The sequence below is a fragment of the Acanthochromis polyacanthus genome, chromosome 17, assembly GCF_021347895.1.
Source record: "Acanthochromis polyacanthus isolate Apoly-LR-REF ecotype Palm Island chromosome 17, KAUST_Apoly_ChrSc, whole genome shotgun sequence".
In the NCBI taxonomy this organism is placed as follows: domain Eukaryota; kingdom Metazoa; phylum Chordata; class Actinopteri; family Pomacentridae; genus Acanthochromis; species Acanthochromis polyacanthus.
The window spans coordinates 2408383-2428479 of NC_067129.1; the positions used below are offsets into that span (position 1 = coordinate 2408383).

Sequence of the window (20097 nt, forward strand, 5' to 3'; positions counted from 1 at the left end):
CATGTCATCCATCTCTATATCCTCTTAGATGTCCCTCTTTTTGTTGATCTGATTTTTCTGTGAATGGTCCATAGGCATGTTGTGTATAGGCCTACTCCTGCATTTGCACCAGAAATGTTGTCAGTAATTTCCACCACAGCCTCCATAATTCAACCAGGAAAGAGGTAGGTAAAGGCGCGCAATAAAAGAAAATAAAACAACAAAAATACCCCCCAATCACTGAGATGCAGATTCGCACCGGACGAGTATTATCCCAGGATGCCTGTGTTTGGTGAAATATGGTCGGTAATTTTGCATTACAAATTACAGACATCCTCCACAATTATTACAAATCACCACTGGTCTCGAGGTAATGGCAATCCCATGCGAAGAAGGCTATAACTGTAAATTTGTCCTCGAAAACTACTTTTGTTGTGTGTTTGTAGCGGCAGGGTCAACGCGCATGAGGGAACAATGGAAGATTTTTTGTTAGGTTCTTTTGGGACACTAACTGGACAAATTTTGACCATTTGCCATTTTTACGCCCTTTCACTTTTGCCCTCCGTTATTAAGAAAAATGCTGTTCCTGCATTAAACCTGATGCCCAGGTGGTGCAGCATCAGGTTACTGTTTGTTTTGCTTGAACATCTCTGATTTGCTTGAAACTTTATGATCATAAACTCTGGATATTAAAGCACGATACATGTGTGACTGTAGACTGACATGCTTTCACTTTGCACCTTGCTTGCCACGCGTTGCATCGGCATTTTTTAGTCTTGACCTTCTTGTGCCGTCGTTCCTGCTTCTTCTGCCAGGGAACACAGAATCCTAAGAAAAGCCTCCAAGGTCAGCACCACGTTGCTTTAGCAGCAGTTTCTGGAAACTTAATTTGCTTAAGGTTCCTTTAATCTTCTAGTCATCCCAGAACATTGTTTACTTTGAAAAAGAGCAGGAAGCTTTCTGTGATTAACTGATAAGCCATTTAAAAGGTGTATCCCCATCGTTTGAGGTAGTACCAAGCCCTTGATTTTACTGGTTGAGCTACGTGGCATCTTTGACTTATCAGCTCTGGATACTGACCCAGAAATTTAACCATATAGGGTGGCTGGGTTTGACCTTAGAGATAGGTTAAGGCGCTCCAGCGAATCACTGATCCTTAGCATGACAAGGATCCAGTTAAGGTGGTTTGTTATTGAATTAAGATGCCTCTTGGACACCTTGTTTTGGAGGTTTTCTGCAACTGAGAAAAACACAGAACTTTAAGAAAGGATTATATATTCCATCTGATGCAGGAACACTTCAGCATCTTTCAGGAGGCGGAAGATGGCTGTCTTAGATTCCCTGCTTAGCCTGCAGCCAACTCTGAATAAATGGAAGAAATTGGATGGATGGATTAAAGGGTGTCTTTTGTTCAAAAACTTTATTGATAAGGCAACACAAAACATGATTGGTTAACATGAACATAGAGTGCTTTACAGGATACATTTTCACTGCAAGAATTTCTATTGCACAATTAGAACTGTTAGCATGATTGCTAACCCGCAGATCGGACCTCCATTTTTCAACTCTAAGCATCAAATTTGTAATCAATAGTCGCTACTCTTCAGACATTCACCCTCCGGTATCTCGGTCTGGTCTCACTCATTGTCGGATAAAAATACAAAGGATTGAAACACTCAAACTTCATGATCAAACATGGACATCTAAACTAGGCTCACTGGGACTCCGTGCCCAGACTGTGTCCTCAGTCCATCGCCGTTAACCACAATGAAACACAAATGTTGTGTATCACATGTGAACAACACAACAGTGGTGGTTCTGATCAGCAATGAAAAATAAGTGAGCCAACTTCTGGCCTGGGGCAATCAAATGCCAATCAAATAAAAGAGATTTACTGTTTGCTAGTGAAGAAAGTACAGTAGTGCTTGTATTCCTTCCTCTCCCTTCCTGTCTCTATAGAGGTGCCATGGAGAGTATTATATGAAAGCTGCAGCGTCTCATTCAAAACAATGCAGAGAACCATGGGAACCTTGCCTCCACTTTACAATGACCTGTACCAACGCTGCTTAAGGAAAGCCTCAGGGATTATCACAGAGTTCTCTCATCACCATCACGAACAGTTTAACCTGCTTCCCTCTGGAAAAAGGTACTGGAACCAGGGTTTTTCCTGGCTCAGAGTGGACTTTTTGGGGATGCCATGAAAAACCCTGATTAGAGCCAGACTATGAAGCTTTCTACTGCAGGAACTCGGGGCAGACGTCAATGTTTACAGGACAGAAACTGTAATTGGCATCAACCTCTCTGTTTCCACTGTGGTGTAGGATACGATGCTTTGACTGAGACTTTAACTTCGAATGTGCCAAAACAATGGATCGAAGTATTTCTCATCTAAACATCCCCCTACAAGGGGTCAGGGCAAAGATTCATGCTAGGGACTCCATTGACATCACTCCTTGTTCTGTTGAAACTGCTTTGAACACAGTTATGTCTGTGACATTAACTGCTCTACTGGCATAGATCTGCCACTATCCCACGATGAAGCCTTCCAACAACATGTGAGCGTTGACTGGTTGGCATTAGCCAGCACCAGACGCTTTCTCATGATAGCTAGACTCCCCCAATGCTCAGTGGTACCAACATGGAGCGGCTGGTAGTTCTAGTGACCACCTTCTTGGGTCATTGCAGCATTACACAGTGCAAGGCTTCAACTGGTGCTGCAACCAGGTACTACAACTTCTCAATATCTTTCTTCTTCTGGCTTATTGGTTAATATGTTTTTAGTAGATTAAACATATCAGCAAAAATCTATTGATTCACAGTTCATGCACATTCTTTCAGTGGAACTTCACCTTATGTAAGAGTTTCCTTTTTTGGGATGCAAGACTTCTGTTCTGAACTCTGGATCGGTAGCTTTCCACTGCAGGAATTTGTGGAAGATGTCAAGTAGTGTTTACAGGAGTTGCTACCTAATCTGCCCTTTCAACCTTTCTGGTTCCTCTGTGTTGTAAGACGGAAAAACTTCACCTACAGCGTTAACTCCAAATATGCCAAAACAACAACATACAGTAGTTACTGGAGCTACTTCCAGTTCTAGGGGCATATCGGTAGTAGAAAAATTAAGGTTTGTTATGTTAACCTGTTTGCTTAATTGTGGATGGCAATGAAAAGATTTCTATTCTACAAGGGCGGGAAAGTTGTCGCCTGCCAAGGAGTTTTTCAGAGCTGGTCATGAGTACCTACTGTCTTGACAACAGCCCTAAAAGAGGTTCTGCCGGGATGATAATCATGGTGGGAACATGTTCAGGTTGTCTTAACATGGCCCATAAGTTCCTGCAATGGAAAACGACTTCATCTTCTTCCAGACTGTAAGACCTCTGAACTCCTTTACATACAAGCGTACACTAAGGACAGAATAGTCTCTTAAACAAACAACTGCTGCTAAAGACTCAGTTATTATCTTATTTGAAAAGCATTGCTATTGTAGGATTACTGTACTTAATAAAGTTCCTGGTAGCATCTATGCACATTGCACTTTGGTAGCTAGGATTATGGGATTTGGTCCTGGTGTTGCAGCTGAATGACAAAAACGTTTTCTAACTCAGTAGATCGAGACGCACAAAACTAACAGCAGAAGAAAAATAAAGCGATGTATTTGAACTATTTATGCTTTCCCGTTGTGTAAAAAATATTGCTGTATTTGTCTTCCTCGTTAAAACTGAACATTCGGACAGACATATGTGAGAATATGTTCTGATGTTATATGTTCCAGACTGTTTCCTGAAAGAAACTTAGGTTTTATGAAGATAGAAGAGGACTTTGGTTTGTTTGAGCGAGGCTAACAGTTTGTTTCTCGTCTTTATGCTAAGCTAAGGTAAACTCCTGAACATTAACTTTGAGAGAAATTAAACTGTACCTTTAAATAGTAGTTTAAACGATTGTTGAGTTGATAAAAGTCAAAGTCAAACTGATGTTGAATCATGAGATGTTGTTAAGAAGTAGTTTAAAGTGCAGTTCCATCAATGGCCACTAGACAGATTGATCTATTGGATTTCTTTCTGTTTCTATAGTTTTAATGTCTTGTCTGTTGAAGTGCCGTTCCACCAGTGACTACTCTGTTCTGCCTCTTATTGACTCCCATTCGAAAAGAATCGCTCTAGAAATCAGTAAAAAAAATGTAAATGATCGTCTGTTTGGACGTTATGTCTCAGTTAATACGATTTGAAGGCTTTTATTTTTGAAACTAGTCTTCAATTAGATAACACTTTGCCCTGACCTGGTGCCCTGGTTTGGTCTAAATCGGCCTGGTTTGGTCTGAATCTTCCTGGTTTGGCCTGGGTCGGCCTGAATCGGCCTGGTTTGGCCTGATTCCAGACGTGCTGATGTAGTAGAGTTGAGGATGATCTCTCTGCTCTGTTCTGGAGGACAGTAATGGAAAGTGTTTTCATTGAGCTGCCCAGCATGTTTTCGAGCTGCTGTTTGATATTAAAATGTTCGCAGCGTTCTGTCAGCGTCTCGTTCCTCCGACGTGCTGAGTCCGTCCTTTAAATATGAACCAACCCAGAGGCAGAGAAGCTACCTGTAAATCTGCTCTTTTACAGCTCAGGCTGAAGAACCTTTTACAGTGTTAAGAGGATCAGCAGATCGCGGCATGACAATCCCAGCAGTCCTCCTCCTGAGAAATCCTTTCCAGTGTGTCTAACGTCTGCAAGAAACTGATGTTCAAAGTGTTTTAGTGATGCTCAGCTGCTGTGCTTCTTATCAGCTCTTCATATATTGAAATATATCCCAACCAGTGGACTAATGTAGCCAGAAAATAGTAATTATTGAAGAAAATTCTCCAAAATGAACCATTTTCAGGACACATCTTGGACTCTGAGAAGGCGTGACAGACATAGATTAAAAGACTAGTCGTTAAATAAATCAGCTGGTTAATTGATGATGAAAATAGTTCAAGAGCTAATTTTTGGTGTCATTTCAAAAGCAGAAAGTACCATTTATAAATAAAATGTGCATAGTATTGAGAGGACAGCTCTAGTCTGTTTTGTCAACCTTCCCCTCGTCTTGCATTCTAGAAATCTGTTGAAATAGTAGCCTTAAATTTCTTCATGTATTTCTTGTATTTTTATGGCTGTATTATTCCATTATGCAACAAAATTTTCAACTTTTCATGTGCTTTGCTTTGGACACATTTCCTCTGAAATTCAGGCTGAACATTCAGAGCTGGGTGTCAGTTTATAATCTTTAAATGGTGAAGCGATAACAATGTACTAGTTTGGGGAGAATAAATGAGTTTGCTTTGTTTCATCTAAACTCAAGCAGCTGAAATCTGAATAAATAGACCAAAAATGGCAAAATGTTGGATGAACTTAGGTTCTTTCAAAGTCACAGAATAAGAAGACATATCTGGTACCTTCTAAAACCTAGTTTACAACTTTGAATTGATATGTTTTGTGTATTTCAACGGCAACATGAATTTTCTGCATTTCTACACCATTGTGCACATATTTATGAGAGATCTTCGGAGAATTCTAACTATTTGATACCAGATATAAACAAAGCAAAATGTTGGATTTGTCTGTTAAACTTCACAAGCAGTACAGAAACTTTATCTGAATAAAATAGACCATGGAATTGATGAAATTTTGAATGGAATGTGGCACCATATTATCAGAGAATAAGTACGTTGAATTTAAATTAATTTGGTTCAGTCAGTTGGATTTTTGCAGAGGCAGATGCTAAACATTCTACATTTTTTTCTTATTTCTGGTGCTACAAAGTTTAAATACAGTGATTTAGGATGCTGGAATTTAGAGATATCAACACAATTTTATGCAAAAATTTGCAAAGCGAACAGTAGCACAGACATATTTTCGAAAAAAGTGGCAAATTTTTGATTGGTTTCAGATCCTACCTGGTCAAAGAGAAAGTGAAAAAATTACTGTTAATCTGCGACGATATTTGGTGCTTTGGACGCAGTAAATAGATTTTAAGGAAACTGGAACCATCACTAGAAATGTAATGAAAACTTTGTCTTTGGTTGAGCATATTTGGACGAAATCGTATCTGGTTCAAACCCCAAAACGTTGGTTTTGTGTCATGAAAGTGTCCAAACATCAGCCTCCAAGTTAAAGATCTGTCTCGGTAGTCTAAACCTGTTAAGTTTGTCTGATTGTGGAAATGTAATCGTGTGTTTGGTGTCTTTATAAATCGCTGCTGTCAGAGTCAAGTTTTATGGGTTTCTGTGATTTGTAAGATAAACAACAGGTCTGTGGAGTCTTCAGGTATGCGTCGAAAATGAGTTCCTTTTTCAACTTGATACCTGGAGACGAGGAGGGGCGGACAACCAATCACAGTCCACCGTGGACATGATTTGATTGTTGGTTTTAGGATGGTGAAGGGGAGAATTCAGTCAGTCTTTGAGGTTGAAATGGTGACTTTTCATCCCGCCCGGCCTTCAATGATGATCACTAAGACAGGCGTCAGGTCCATCAGGTTCCTCAGTGTGTCCATGATGTCTTCATGGTCCTTGGCGCCCTCGATGAACTCCTCCAGGGTCAGCTCACCTGAGGGGTCAGAGGTCGTAGTTTTATGGATGAACCGGCTTCAAGCACACAAACAATTAAAAAAACAAGTGTCCAACTGGTTTAAAACCCCTGAGATTTGATCAATCTAAGAGCTGCACTTACTGAAAACATGGTCCCGAACGCCTGCCTCCAAGAAATTTAAGATTTTGCTTGTATTTTTTGGGATAGTTATGATAGTCTCTTTGTTGTCATTTTGTGTGTCTTTGTGTTCATTCTGAATCTTTTTGTGGTAATTTTGTGTTCCTTTGCAGTAATTTTTTGTCTCTTTGTACCAAGTTTGTGTCTCTCTGTGGACATTTTTTGTTCATTTATGGTAATTTTGTGTGTCTGTGGTCATTTAGTATCTCTTTGTATCAGTTTTGTCTCTTTTTGGTCAAAAGTTTGGGCACACCTTCTCATGTAATGGTCTTTCATTATTTTCATGACTATTTACATTGTAGATTTTCTACAACTCTATTTCTGCTGCGTCTTCTTTACCTTCGCCGTTCACGTCTATCCTCTCAAATATGAGCGAGACAATCTCCTCGGGGTCGATGTCTCGGTTTCGTGTGATGTCCTGGATGGCCTGCAGGGGAGATAAACAGCGTCTGACTCAGGAACATGTCACGAAACCAACAAAGCAAGCTCAAACCACAAATATGTGAGCTCAGATTTGACCAATGGGGGGTTTTCAGGCTCAAAGATGATTATTTTTAATTAAGTCAAGCGATAACCGATACTTGGAGCAGTAAAGATGAAACTGTTGATGTTGGCAACCAAAAACACAAACTCCAATGCAAGACTTTGCTGTAATATTTGTTATCTACTCTACTGTTCTAAAGTTTGGGGTCACCCATCAATTCCATGTTTTCCATGAAAACTCCCACTTTTATCCATGTGCTAACATAACTGCACAAGGGTTTTCTAATCATCAAAGAGCCTTTCAACACCATTAGCTAACACAATGTAGCATTAGAACACAGGAGTGATGGTTGCTGGAAATGTTCCTCTGTACCCCTATGGAGATATTCCATTAAAAATCAGCCGTTTCCAGCTACAATAGTCATTTACCACATTAACTATGTCTGCACTGGATTTATCACTCATTTAATGTTCTCGTCATTGAAAAAAAAGGATTTTCTTTCAAAAATAAGGATGTGTAGTAATGTACATGTTTATTTAGAAATTCATTTAACCATCATTTAATATTTGATGCACAACATGGGTCAGGACATACCCATTTTCCATTGAATTTGGGTCACTTTTGACTCATGTTGTACATCAAAGGGTTAAACTAGAACTTTAGGAGGCATGTAGGGGAAACGTCTCCCTCTGTATTTAGAAGATTGTGGACAGGAAATCGCTCAAGACCACAGAACGACTACAGTTTAAAAGAGCCGCGTTATGAATTAATTTATGTTACCCAGAATCTGTTTTTTTTCAGAATTGCGATAAAAAAAATAAGCTAAATGTGGCATGATCCCATAATCAGCTGAAACTAACCATCTAAGCATTTATTACTTTTTATTTCTGTCACATTTTTACTCACTACAGGCTCATTTTTCACTGCAATATAAAGTCCTGAACCTCTATAGAAACGGCATAACTATGGCTAAGAGTACCAGTAACTCTGTGCAGAATGATGCACTTTTAATGCCATAAATCATTTTAAAAAAGACAATTGAAGTTACATTTTGTAAATATTTGCTTTGTAATATTTGATAAAAAGTGGAGTCAGCAGGTACAACATCTTTCCACACGTGTTCCTAACTGTGGTGGCTCTGCATGTTATGGATAATTTACTTTAACTAGACTTTAACATCGGCTGTAGAAAGATGTTAGCCTAGCCGCGCTAGACAACCCACGGCAACGAATTTAATTCTCTGCCAGGGTGGGTCCAGTTACCCTCCATAAGGCTCGAGGCTGGATTCTCCTAAAACTGGCCGGACCAATCACCATGAAGTGTAGAGTCAGAAGGCGGGCGTAACGAAGTGACGACAGAGGTGTGACGATTCTGACAGAAACAACCGGCGCACAATAAACAGTTATCTTTCGACTCGGCTTTGGCCACAGCCCTTAAAGATTTGAAGCTAAAATTCAACTTGAAAGATAAACAAAGGACGGCACTGAAGTGTTTCATTGAGAAGAAAGACGTATTGGGACTTATGCCGACGGGATATGGCAAATCCTTAATATACCAGTTGGCTCCGCTGGTTGGGAAGCTAATGGGACTTAGCCACAATCCGCCAGCGCTCTAGGAACTACGTCAGCCTATTCGTTGCACTGATTGGTTGTATACCTACCCAATTGCTGCAGAGTGATTTGATAGACAACCTTTTAGCCCGCCTCCCTCCCTGTCGAGCGTTCCTAGACCCTTGTGTCTTCAGAACTTGGGTCTAGCACGGCTAGGCTAGAAAGTGTTTCACTGTGCTGAATGTATTTCCCTCCTCTGTTCACTGTTTGTTAGCCATGCTGCATTTATGTTATTGATCTGGATTGTTTTATTTTCCTCAGTCATGGCTTCACAGTTTTGTCGAGGAGGACAAACCTTTCTTCCCCTTAATCTGGTGCAAACGATTCATTTTTGGCTGTTTTTTTTTTTTTAAATCAAGAAGGATGGGACCAGATTAGCCCTACACGGTGTGAAAGGCAGGTGGGGAACATCCAGCCGGGATTAGAGCGCTACTTTAATGACAGGACTACTAAATATTAATTTAATGATGTGATGGTTTATTGATTTATTATTCAGTTTTGAACACATTCTCTGTTGTTTGTTCGCTTTGATGCTGTTGACAACGGACAGATTGAAACTGTCAATAATTTAGTTTTGTTCGTTTTTCTTCTAAACAATAAACAAAAACATTTTGTTTGTGTCTGTCTAATGCAGCTGCATCTTTTGAAACAAAGAAATATTTTCCAGAAATATTTCATCATAATATTTGACATTCTGTAAAATTTTAAGGGTGTCTAACAACTTTCTTCCACCACTGTAGATGATTAGAACTGTCGCAGGATCGAAAATCCAACAATTTATTTCTGTTTTTACAGCTTCATTCTGATAAATAATGTTATTTTGCTGATTTTGTTTTATTTTTGAAAAATAACCAGCCTTTCATGCTCGACGTTTGAGGTTAAATAAGAAAATTAAACGGTTTAATTTTTCCTTACTATGACATACCGCGCTCCAATTTCAAGATTCAACCCCTTAAAGTTCCGCAAACAAACTACACCAATAAACGAGGCGTTGATTTTCTTTTTCATTTCTGATGCATTTTGCAGAATAGCAGCCTAAACGTACCACATGCAAAGTGGAAATGTCGTCTGTGCAGCATTTAAGCATCAAGAGTTAGATTTTTTTATTTCAGTGGGACGAAAATCTTCATCCGTTTCTGCATCACCTGCAAATTTTAGGGGTTTTTTCTTTTCCGCTAAGGTTTTATCAATCCATATATTCACATTTTACAACTCTTTTTAACAAAATCAACTGCTCATTTAGGTATCCGATTGACTGTTTTGCTTTTTTCTAATGTCTTGACCAGCTGTCCATATCGATTTTATGTGTAGAAGAGGAGTCTGGCTCGTAGAAATACTTTTATTTGGGATGTTTTCTCTGCTGGACTTTCAGGTTGAATGAGGAAAATCCTTTTTGTAGTTGAAAATTCAACACTGAAACATGTGAAATGATTGTAGTTTTTGCAGGTTAAAGACAGTGTAGGAGTCTTTTCAATGTTTAATCATGAGCTCAGACGGTTGACTTTTCTTCTGGCTGCCTGGTTTCTGTCTGATGTCCCTCAGGATGCTTTAATGTCTCGGCTAACTGGGTTGGAGTCGCCTGTCCCAGTTCCAGCGGCTTCCTGTTGTCTGATAGATTGAGCTTATTCAGCAGATTAACACTCGTCTAATTTCAGAGCTAATCCAGCCCAGTTTTCAGTCGGGGCTGCAGACTGAGGGTCAGTTCAGTGTCTGTACGGTGCGAAGTGACGAAAATCAAGTCTGCCAAGTCGATTTTCAACCTTTAGAGCTGTAAAATACCTTCAAGAGGAAATATTCTACCCATGTTATGCCAAAGTTTTTATACTTTTCCTCTGAATAGAAAATCTGAGAATGAATGAAAGTGTTAAAATTGAACCCTCCTCTGCAGCGTTCATTCATTGATTCTACCATCAGGTTTGCACAGATTCAGATAACATTTAAAACGGGGAATAGAAATAGAAAAGCGTCCCACTTTCTGCCTCTCCTTGGCCTTTGGGGTTGGTTTAAGTTCTCCAAACCTGATGAGGTCTGACAGATTTCCGGGGTCTTTTTCTGAGCTCACAGGAGAAACAATCAGCAGAACCAGCTCAGTCTGAGGACTTCAGAAATAAAATCGGACGGTCGCTGGATCCGAACAGAAGACATTCAAAAGATCACAATAATCTGAGAAGTTTAACCTTGAGCTCAGCTGCAAGACTTCAGACGTGCTTAAAACTCGAAGCAATCTGTGGATGTTCCTGCAGCATTTTTAATCTTTTTTCACTGCAGTTTAAAATCCTGCACCTTTATGGAAACATGGCAACTCAGAAATATATTCAGTGCCGTTTTAATGCCATAAATCATAAAAAACAAAATCAAATCTGACATTTTAAATTAGTTTTCTGAGTGTCCACGGGCGTTACCGACACTGGAAAAGACATGAAGGCTCCACATGCTTCAGATATTTTACTATTTACATTCTTTATGTCTTCTGTAAATTCAGTTTTTCCAGCTATAGAAAGACGTTTCCCCCCTCCAGCAACCTGCTCCTCTGTTCACTGTTTTGGAGTCCCGGTACATTTATTTTTATGAACTTTATAGTTGTTTTTTTTTAAATTTTTATTATTGTCACATGACCGTTAGTCAAAACTGAGTCAATCATGGCTGCTCAGTTGTGTCAAAGATCTCAGATTTTTTTGCATTTTGCAGGAAGTGTTTGGTGTGAACGGTTCATTTTTGGTGAATTTTTACATTAAACATATAGAATAAAGGGATTTTGATTGAATGCCTCAGTTTAAAGCTTGACAGAACGGCATGTCGCTGGTGAGTAGTTCAGGGAAAAGTTGAAAAATCCAACGATACCTTCCATTTTCACGGTTTCTTGCTGGTAAATGGTGTCATTTTGGGAAACTTTCTGACTCTCCAGCGGGTTTGGAGGTTCAGAGGGTTTAGTGTTTGATTCTGAAGCTCTTTGCATTAAAACTCCGGCTGCAATTATCACAGTTATTTTCGTTGTTTTGTGAAACCAGAAAGATGACAAATGTCTAGATTTGTCAACAGCTCAAAGATATTCAGTTCAAAAACACTAATTACCTTTTTATATTTCTCTGTTTTTCGTGTTGTTGTTTTATTTTTATTTGTTAATCATAATTTTTAGACATTTTGTTGTTTTAATCATCAGCTGTTTCTTTCATAATTCAGAATTGTAGATTGAAATCCTAAATTTGTTGGATGGCGTTTTGTCTGCATGTGTGACGATGTCGTGCGTTGTTTACCGAGAAGATGGTCTCCAGCTCCTCCTTGTCGATCTTTCCGTTGCCGTCCTGGTCGAACAGTTTGAAATACCATTTTAGTTTCTGGTTGATTTCTCCCTTCAGCATCAGGCTGATGGCTGCGATGTACTCCACGAAGTCGATGTAACCGTCCTGCAGACACAAACCAGGAGGCAGAACGTCACAATCTACGATTTCTGGAGGTCTTATGAAAGTCACACCTTCTTGTTTCCTGAAAGTAAAGCTCAGCATCAAAACTCAAAGCAGCAAACATGAAACAGAGAAAGTCAGTATTTGGATTTATTCAGTCAGAGTTCTAGTTTTCTGCTTTTGTTCAAAAATAAATGCATTTAAAAAGACGTTATGGAATTTAATGGAAAAAAATACTTGAATAAATTGTGTTAATATTTATGAACTAGCTGTTGATGTGACTTTGAAGTAATTAAATAAATTAAGAAATAAATGTCATTCTGATATAAAAAATAAAACAAAATTCTAGAAATGAAAGGATTTAAATAAAAATTATGAAAATATTTAAAGTCACATCTTAAAAGGTCCAGTTTGAAATTTTTAAAAAGTGATTTTCTAAAATAAAATCAAGACATTCAATAATAAACTAAAAAATGACGTTAAGAAAAAGAAATTTAATAACTGTTTAAAAGTGATTTTTAGATTTTTTTTAATTTCATGAAATAAATCAACTTGCTTTTTTTTTTAAAGCAAGTTATGAAATGTACAATTTAAAAATGACATGGAATAAAAAAATAAGTTATATTGTAAAATGTAAAAAAAAATATGAAATGACATTTAAGAAAAAATAAGAAAATGACTTGGAAATGTAAAATTAAAAAAAATGCAAGTGAAATAATTCTTTAAAAAAGGCTTAAAATAAATATAAAATAAAAATAAAATGTGACTTTTGAAAAAAGAGAAATATAAAATGAAAGAGACCATATGAAATGGAAAAAAATACATTAAAATATATATTAAAATAAGTTAAAAAAAAGGTTAAAAAAATCCAAATTCTCCTTAATAACTTAAAAATGATCAATTTGAACACATTTGGAGTCATTTTGCAATATTTTTAAGTAATTTTGGACAGTTTTCCAGTTACACATATTTTGAGTCATTTTGAACTAATTTCACAAATAAGACACAAATAAGAAACACTGGTGATAAAAATCTCATAAAATGTAAATTAGTAAAGAAATAAAACCACGAGGAAAAGATAAACCCGATAAGATTTGAGCCAATCAGCTAAAACTGAGCACCTGGAGGTGAGATCAGATGGAAATAAAAACAAGAATTGTCCTCCAGGAGAAAGTTATTCCGGATTGCAGTAAGTAAAACTGGATTTCCCACGGTGAGTAAAAGCAGCCGCCACCTGCAGCTTAATCCAATCAACTGAGAGCCTTATAAATAAATAAAGCTCAGTTCCTTCCACAGACAAACCCACGCAGCCTGACACAGCACGAAATCATTCACTTTTAGTTTCACTGATTAAAAAAAAAAAAAAAGGACATCCTGCATTCAGTGTTGCCAGAATGTTCAATAATATTTAATCATGGAGATCAGATAAAGTCAGAGTGCACACTTATGGGTTTTTATAACGTTTAAAGTAGAAAAATATGCAGTAATACGTGGAAAGATTTGTGTTAAAATGACTCAATTAGTAGAAACTAACACTTAATTGTTCCCTTTTAAGATGAGATTATTTTCCAACTTTTACTGCATGAAAATGAGATTAATTTTGTACCACTGCTGCAGCTTTTACTACACGGGTCTGAAAATATTTTTGTGCTTTTACTGCATGAATATGAGAATATTTTTTTGTACTTTATATGCATGAAAATAAGAATCATTTCATACCATTACTACAACTTTTACTTCACAAGTCTGAGATTTTTTTTGTACTTTTTCTGCATGAGGATGAGAATATTTTGATGCTTTCACTACGTAAATATGAGAATATTTTCATACTTTTACTGGGTGCAGCTTAAATTATTTTTGTGCTTTAACTGCATGATGCTGACGATATTTATGTATTTCTACTACAAAAAACTGCAAATTCTTTGTGCTTCTACTTTATAAAGATGGGACTTTTACGTCATGACGATGAGAACGTTTTTGTACTTTTACTGCATGGAGTTGAGAAAAAAATTGTACTTTTACCTAATGACAGGAATTTTATACTTTAACTGTGGTTTGTACTGCAGAAACATATATTTTAGTACTTTTACTGCAACTTTAATTGCATGAAAATGAGAATAATTTTGTGCTTTTTTTTAACACAAAGATGAGAATATTTTTGAATTTTTGCTGTATTAAGCTGAAAATATATTTGTTGTTTTCCTGAAACTTTTCCTACATGAAGATGAAAATATTTTTGTATTTCTACCACAAGGAAGTGAAAATATTTGTTTACTTTTGTGGCATGAAGATGAGAAATGTTTTGTATTTTTTCTACATGGAAATTAGAACATTTTTTGATTTCTAGAAGAAGAAACCAAAAAATTATTTTACTGCATGAAGGTGAAAACTTAGTTTGTATTTTTAATACATGAAGCTGAGAATAGTTTTGTACTTTTACTGCATAGAAATTTGAACATTTTTTGATTTCCACAAGAAGAAATCAAGAAAATACTTTTACTCCCTAAAGATGTAAATATTTTTGTACTTTTACTACATGAAGATGTAAATGTTGGACACACTGTTGACTAGAAAACGAGCAGATTGATATATTTCAGGATGGTTTTCTGAGTCGGGCCGGTTCTTATCTGGCGATCCCGACCTGCTGTGTGTTTGCTCTGAACTCACCCCGTCCATGTCGAAGGTGAAGAACACCTGGTCCACGTAGCTGTTGGCGTTCTCGTTCATGCCCTTCAGGTTCAGGATGGCCTTGAGCTCGAACAGCGTAATGAGGCCCGACGGAGACTCTCTCATGAACATGTTGTACCAGTGGTGCATGTCCTCGGACAGGATGTCGTCCAGGCTGGAGCCGTGGTTCCCCATGGCTGCAGCGAGGAGCAGGAGGCCAAAACCTCGAGCAGAGAGAGAGGAGGGTGACCGGACCGAGGCGAGGGTGGATGAGCCACAACTTTGTTCCCAGTCCGGTTGGTGGACCCTCAGTGGGATCAGATGGAAGAGTCTTGGAGCAGCGGCAGGCTCGAGCCGGCCCACATCCAGGCTGCAGTGACTCTGCAGCTCACAGCAGCCCTCAGGATTCTAACCCTCTTAGATCACAGAGGAAGAATCAAGAAGGCACCTAAAATAACTCCCTAATGAGATCAGGCCGCCTGCTGCAGGGAGCCCGGAGCAAGGAGGCAAGAGGAGGAGCTGCCGAGTTCAGGTGAGGGAGTCTGGCTGGCCCTGGAAGCAGGATGGTTATACAACCGGCTGATTGGGCCAACCTGCTTCAGACCAGGAGGTTCCCCCATTTCAGATCTGCCCTGGCCTTCAGAAGTCCTAGACGTGGTTTTTAACCTGCAGAAGCTTTACAGCAAGATAGAAAATCTGATTTTAGGGCACTGTAGACCGACAGGTTGAGCAGACGACCCCTAAACTTGGATCGTCTGCTGGATTCCATTCCCCCATTCTTCTCCCCTCTTTCCTGTCTTCCTCTCATCAACACTGTCAGACAGCGCTGCAAAAAAATATATATATAAAAATGTGACTTGTCACAATCTTGACTTCCAAAAGTCACGGAGCCCTTTGATGCCCGGTGTGGGTCTGGAGGTACCCATGTTCCATCGGATTTGGGTCACTTTTGACCCATGTTGTGCATCAAAGGGTTAAAGCAGGCCCATGATTAATGATATTATTAGGATTTGTTGTTAGTAGGGCTGTAGTTTGTCATTCCAAAGTCAAATTTATTCATAAAGCACTTTTAAAAACTACCAGAACTGAACCAAAGAGCTGAACAGCTAAAACAGCCGGCCATAAAACACACTGACTGAGGGACTAATCTGAATTAAGACTGTAAAATAATCAGAATTTACAGTTATAGCACAATTAAAGATGGATTTGGTCAATACAGTGTTGGATAATATCCTGTTTTGTCAACACTAAAACTTTAAAAAGTAACCACTTCTCCCATTTGAACCTGGAATCACCAGATATGATGATATTTTCATGATAAACACGTCCGGCTGATTTTCATTGACCTCTTTAGACGGTTTGATCATGAAGCAGGACTTTAAGTAAATGGAAAAGATGTTTAAAAGTCTAAAATTTGTCTTATCTTAAAACCGACCAATCAGGATGCATCAAAGTGAGGTAAAGTTTACTGAGCCTGTAGATGACACTGAAAATCCACAGAAAACGCCTGTGATCACATCACATTTTCAAACATTGTCTTTCCTCCTTTGCTTTGATCTGTGCTGACGTTTGATGGTCTGGGTTTCTGTGATCTTAAGGCGTTCCCTGCAGCTGCTGTCACCGTCGATCACAGTCAGTAATGGTCTTAGAGCTGTTGGTAGTGATCCAGTTAAACCATTTAAACTCATGATGCCACGGTCACAGACACGCTATCAGCCTGATTTGTCCTCTGTTTCAGAACTTCAGGACGAAATCGACCTCATAAAGGCAAAGACAAAGACGGTGTACGACAGAACGTCTGTATTCTACATATATGGAAAGAAATGAGACTGAAAGGTGTGGTTCATGTTAGAGCTGCCGAAGTCCAGATTTCTGACTGATTTCTGGATGTTGTCTCTCCATTAGTCTGAAGGAAGGTCTGGTTTTTAAGCAAAAAATATCCCTAAATCTCAAGAAAACACATTGACAAGTGTTTGTCAAAGCAACGTTTTTGTCGATAGTATTTTACCTAAAATCATGTGGGTGCTTTTATGTCATTAAAGGAAACAGAATTATTCAGATTGAAAGAGAAAAGTACACCACCGTTCAAAAGCACTCTTTGTGGTCATTTTGTGTTTATTTCTCATTTTGTGTCTCTTTGTGGTCATTTTGTATTTATTTGTCATTTTGTGTCTCTTTGTGGTCATTTTGTGTCACTTTGTCGTCATTTTGTGTTTCTTTGTTGTCATTTTGTGTTTCTTTGTAGTTATTTTGTGTCTCTTTGTGGTCATTTTGTGTCTCTTTGTGGTCATTTTGTGTCTCTTTGTTGTCATTTTGTGTTTCTTTGTTGTCATTTTGTGTTTCTTTGTAGTCATTTTGTGTCTCTTTGTAGTTATTTTGTGTCTCTTTGTTGTCATTTTGTGTCTCTTTGTGGTCATTTTGTGTCTCTTTGTGGTCATTTTGTGTCTCTTTGTTGTCATTTTGTGTTTCTTTGTAGTCATTTTGTGTCTCTTTGTAGTTATTTTGTGTCTCTTTGTTGTCATTTTGTGTCTCTTTGTAGTCATTTTGTGTTTCTTTGTTGTCATTTTGTGTTTCTTTGTAGTCATTTTGTGTCTCTTTGTAGTCATTTTGTGTTTCTTTGTTGTCATTTTGTGTTTCTTTGTAGTTATTTTATGTCTCTTTGTTGTCATTTTGTGTCTCTTTGTAGTCATTTTGTGTTTCTTTGTTGTCATTTTGTGTTTCTTTGTAGTCATTTTGTGTCTCTTTGTAGTCATTTTGTGTTTCTTTGTTGTCATTTTGTGTTTCTTTGTAGTTATTTTATGTCTCTCTGTAGTCATTTTGTGTTTCTTTGTTGTCATTTTGTGTCTCTGTGATAATTTTATGTCATTTGACGTCTGTGTTTGTTTTTCTCTGTTATAATTGTTTTTGGTCCGTCATTGTTATTTGTGTATTTTTTGTATGCTTGTGTTTTTTGTATCTTTATGAATATTTTTTAATCTCCTTGTGCTAATTTTACGTCTTTTTCTCATTTTTGTCTCTTTCTCTTTTGTTTTTGTCTGTTTTGTATTTTTGTAATTATTTTTGTCACTTTGTGTTCCTTTCTGCTCTGTCGTCGGTTTTTGTCGCGTTCGGTTCATTTTTTTTGTCCCTTTCTGTTTGTTGTTGTGTCTTTTGTTCATCTTTTGCATGTTTGTGGTCTTTCTGTGAACACTTTTCATCTGTTTGTGGTAATTTTGCATAATTTTACATTCGTTTGTGTTCGTTTTTTGTCTCCTCATCATTGTTTTTCTTGCTTTCATTTATTTTTTATCCCCATCTGTTTGTTTTTGTGTCCTTGTGGTCCTTCTCTGAACATTTTCTGTCTCTTTGTGGTCATTTTGCATCCCTTTGTGTTTGTTTTCCGTCTATTTTCCATTATTTTTTTGTCTCTTTCTGTCAGTTTTTTGTTTCCTCATCATTGTTTTCTGTCTCTCTGTGTTCTTTTTCCGTCTCTTTGCCTCGATGACTCTGAATCAGTGCGTCCGCTGTGGATCTAATAAAAGCTCTGATCTAACTGCTGACACGAGGAGCTGCTGATCTGATTAAGAAACTTCAGACAAAGCTGCTGATTGTCAGCAGTGGCGTTGGGCTGAGTAATTAAAGGTCGGCTGTGGTTAATGCAGGTCGTTTAGGTGAATGAATGGAGTTTGGTTCACAATATGAACTGTACAGAATGAATACTTAAATTGATTATTCACTGCAATAAATTAAAATATTCTAATATGATATTCACGGTTACAGGAACTGACAGAAACATAACACTGGTACATTTTGTGGTCAAATTAAAACTTTTACTTCTTTCTGGCTGATCTTAGTATTTTAGGGTTGTTTTGCCTCTTTGTGGTCAGTTTTTGGTCTCTTGTGTTAATTTTGCGTTATTTTTGGTCAGTTTGTGTTTGTTTTTATCTCTTTTTTTAGTATTTCATGTCACTTTCTGTATCCTTGTGATGATTTTGTATCTTTCTGAATATTTTTTTATCAGTTTATGGTCATTTTCCATCATTTTTGTGTTAGTTTTCTTAATTTTTTTCATATTTTTTGTTTTATTGTGTTCATTTCTTCAATTCAGTTCTATTTACATAGCGCCAATTACAGTCAAATTGTGTCAAGATGCTTTACAGAACCCATATGAACCCCCAGAGCCGCCCTAAGTAATTTTATTTAGTGTCATATTTATTGTCTCTTACTGTTTGTTTTCTGTATCTTTGTGGTTGTTTTTTTAAATCTTTTTGACATTTTTAATCTTTTTATGGTAGATTTTATATCATTCTACATCTCTTTGTGCTTGTCGTCTCTTTATGTCCATTTTTGTATCTGTTTAAATTTTTAATCTTTAGTGATAATTTTATGTCAGTTTGCTTCTCTTTGTCTTTGTGTTTTTTTTCTCATTGACGTTTTTTTTGTGTCTTTTTCATGAGTTTTTTGTTAGTCTCTTGTATCCCTGTGCTAATTTTTTATCTTTCTGAATATTCATAGTCTATTTGTGGTCATTTTACATCATTTTGCATCTTTTTGTATTAGTTTTCTATATTTTTTTGTTTCTTTGCGTTCATTTTTGTCTCTTAGTATTTGCTCTCTTAGTATCTGTATCTTTGTTTTGTCTCTTTTTTCGTTTTCTGTCTTTATGTCACAGTTGTTGTTTTTTTAATCTGTTTATCTATTTGTATTTTTTGTATCTTTGTTTTCATGTTTTTTCTTTGTGGTTGTTTTATATCTTTCCTAACATAATTTTGCATCTCGTAATGTTGGTTTTTAGTCTGTTTGCCATTTTTGTCTCTTTATGTTCGTTTTTTGTCCCTTAGAGTTTGTTTTTTATGTCTGTGTGCTCGTTTTTTGTGTTTTTTGTGACTGGATGTCTCTGTCCCTGTGTCAGACTCTGTTGTAATCTCCCAGCATGCCTCTGGGCTGCAGGTTTTATTTGTGTATCAGAGGATCAAACAGATTATCCATTAATCGCTGCTCCTCCTTCCAGATCCTTCTCTCGGCAGATTAACACTTTCGCAGTCCGCTGGACAAAAATCAAACCTCTGAACGTCAAAACCTGCCATTAGATTTGTTTATTATCTCCTTGTGTTCATTTTGTATAATTGTAAACATTTTTAGCCTATTTGTGGTCGTTTTGTGTAACTTTGTGGTGGTTTTGTGTCTGTTTATGGTGGTTTTGTGTATGTTTGTACCATTTTTTGTCCCTTTACGATCTTTTTGTGTCTCTTTGT

The 20097-nt window shown here is 37.4% G+C and overlaps 1 protein-coding gene across 1 annotated transcript; it reads right to left on the reverse strand.

The window, feature by feature from the left end:
• Window positions 1-1380: 1380 nt before the first annotated feature.
• On the reverse strand, window positions 1381-15254 carry guca1d (guanylate cyclase activator 1d). Its single transcript, XM_022215005.2, has 4 exons — window positions 14864-15254; window positions 12050-12199; window positions 7041-7128; window positions 1381-6542 (listed from the first exon to the last, which is right to left on the reverse strand). The coding sequence occupies exons 1-4, from the start codon at window positions 15056-15058 to the stop codon at window positions 6418-6420; spliced, it is 558 nt and encodes a 185-aa protein (XP_022070697.1). The 5' UTR covers window positions 15059-15254; the 3' UTR covers window positions 1381-6417.
• Between the last annotated feature and the right edge of the window lie 4843 nt (window positions 15255-20097).

Excerpts from the sequence above, each read along its gene's own strand:
- guca1d (XM_022215005.2), bottom strand. The coding sequence starts at position 15,058 with ATGGGGAACCACGGCTCCAGCCTGGACGACATCCTGTCCGAGGACATG. Across the intron at positions 12,200-14,863 it reads TCACCTTCGACATGGACGGG|GACGGTTACATCGACTTCGT; the intron begins GTGAGTTCAGAG and ends TTGTGTCTGCAG. Across the intron at positions 6,543-7,040 it reads GATAGACGTGAACGGCGAAG|GTGAGCTGACCCTGGAGGAG; the intron begins GTAAAGAAGACG and ends CTGACCCCTCAG.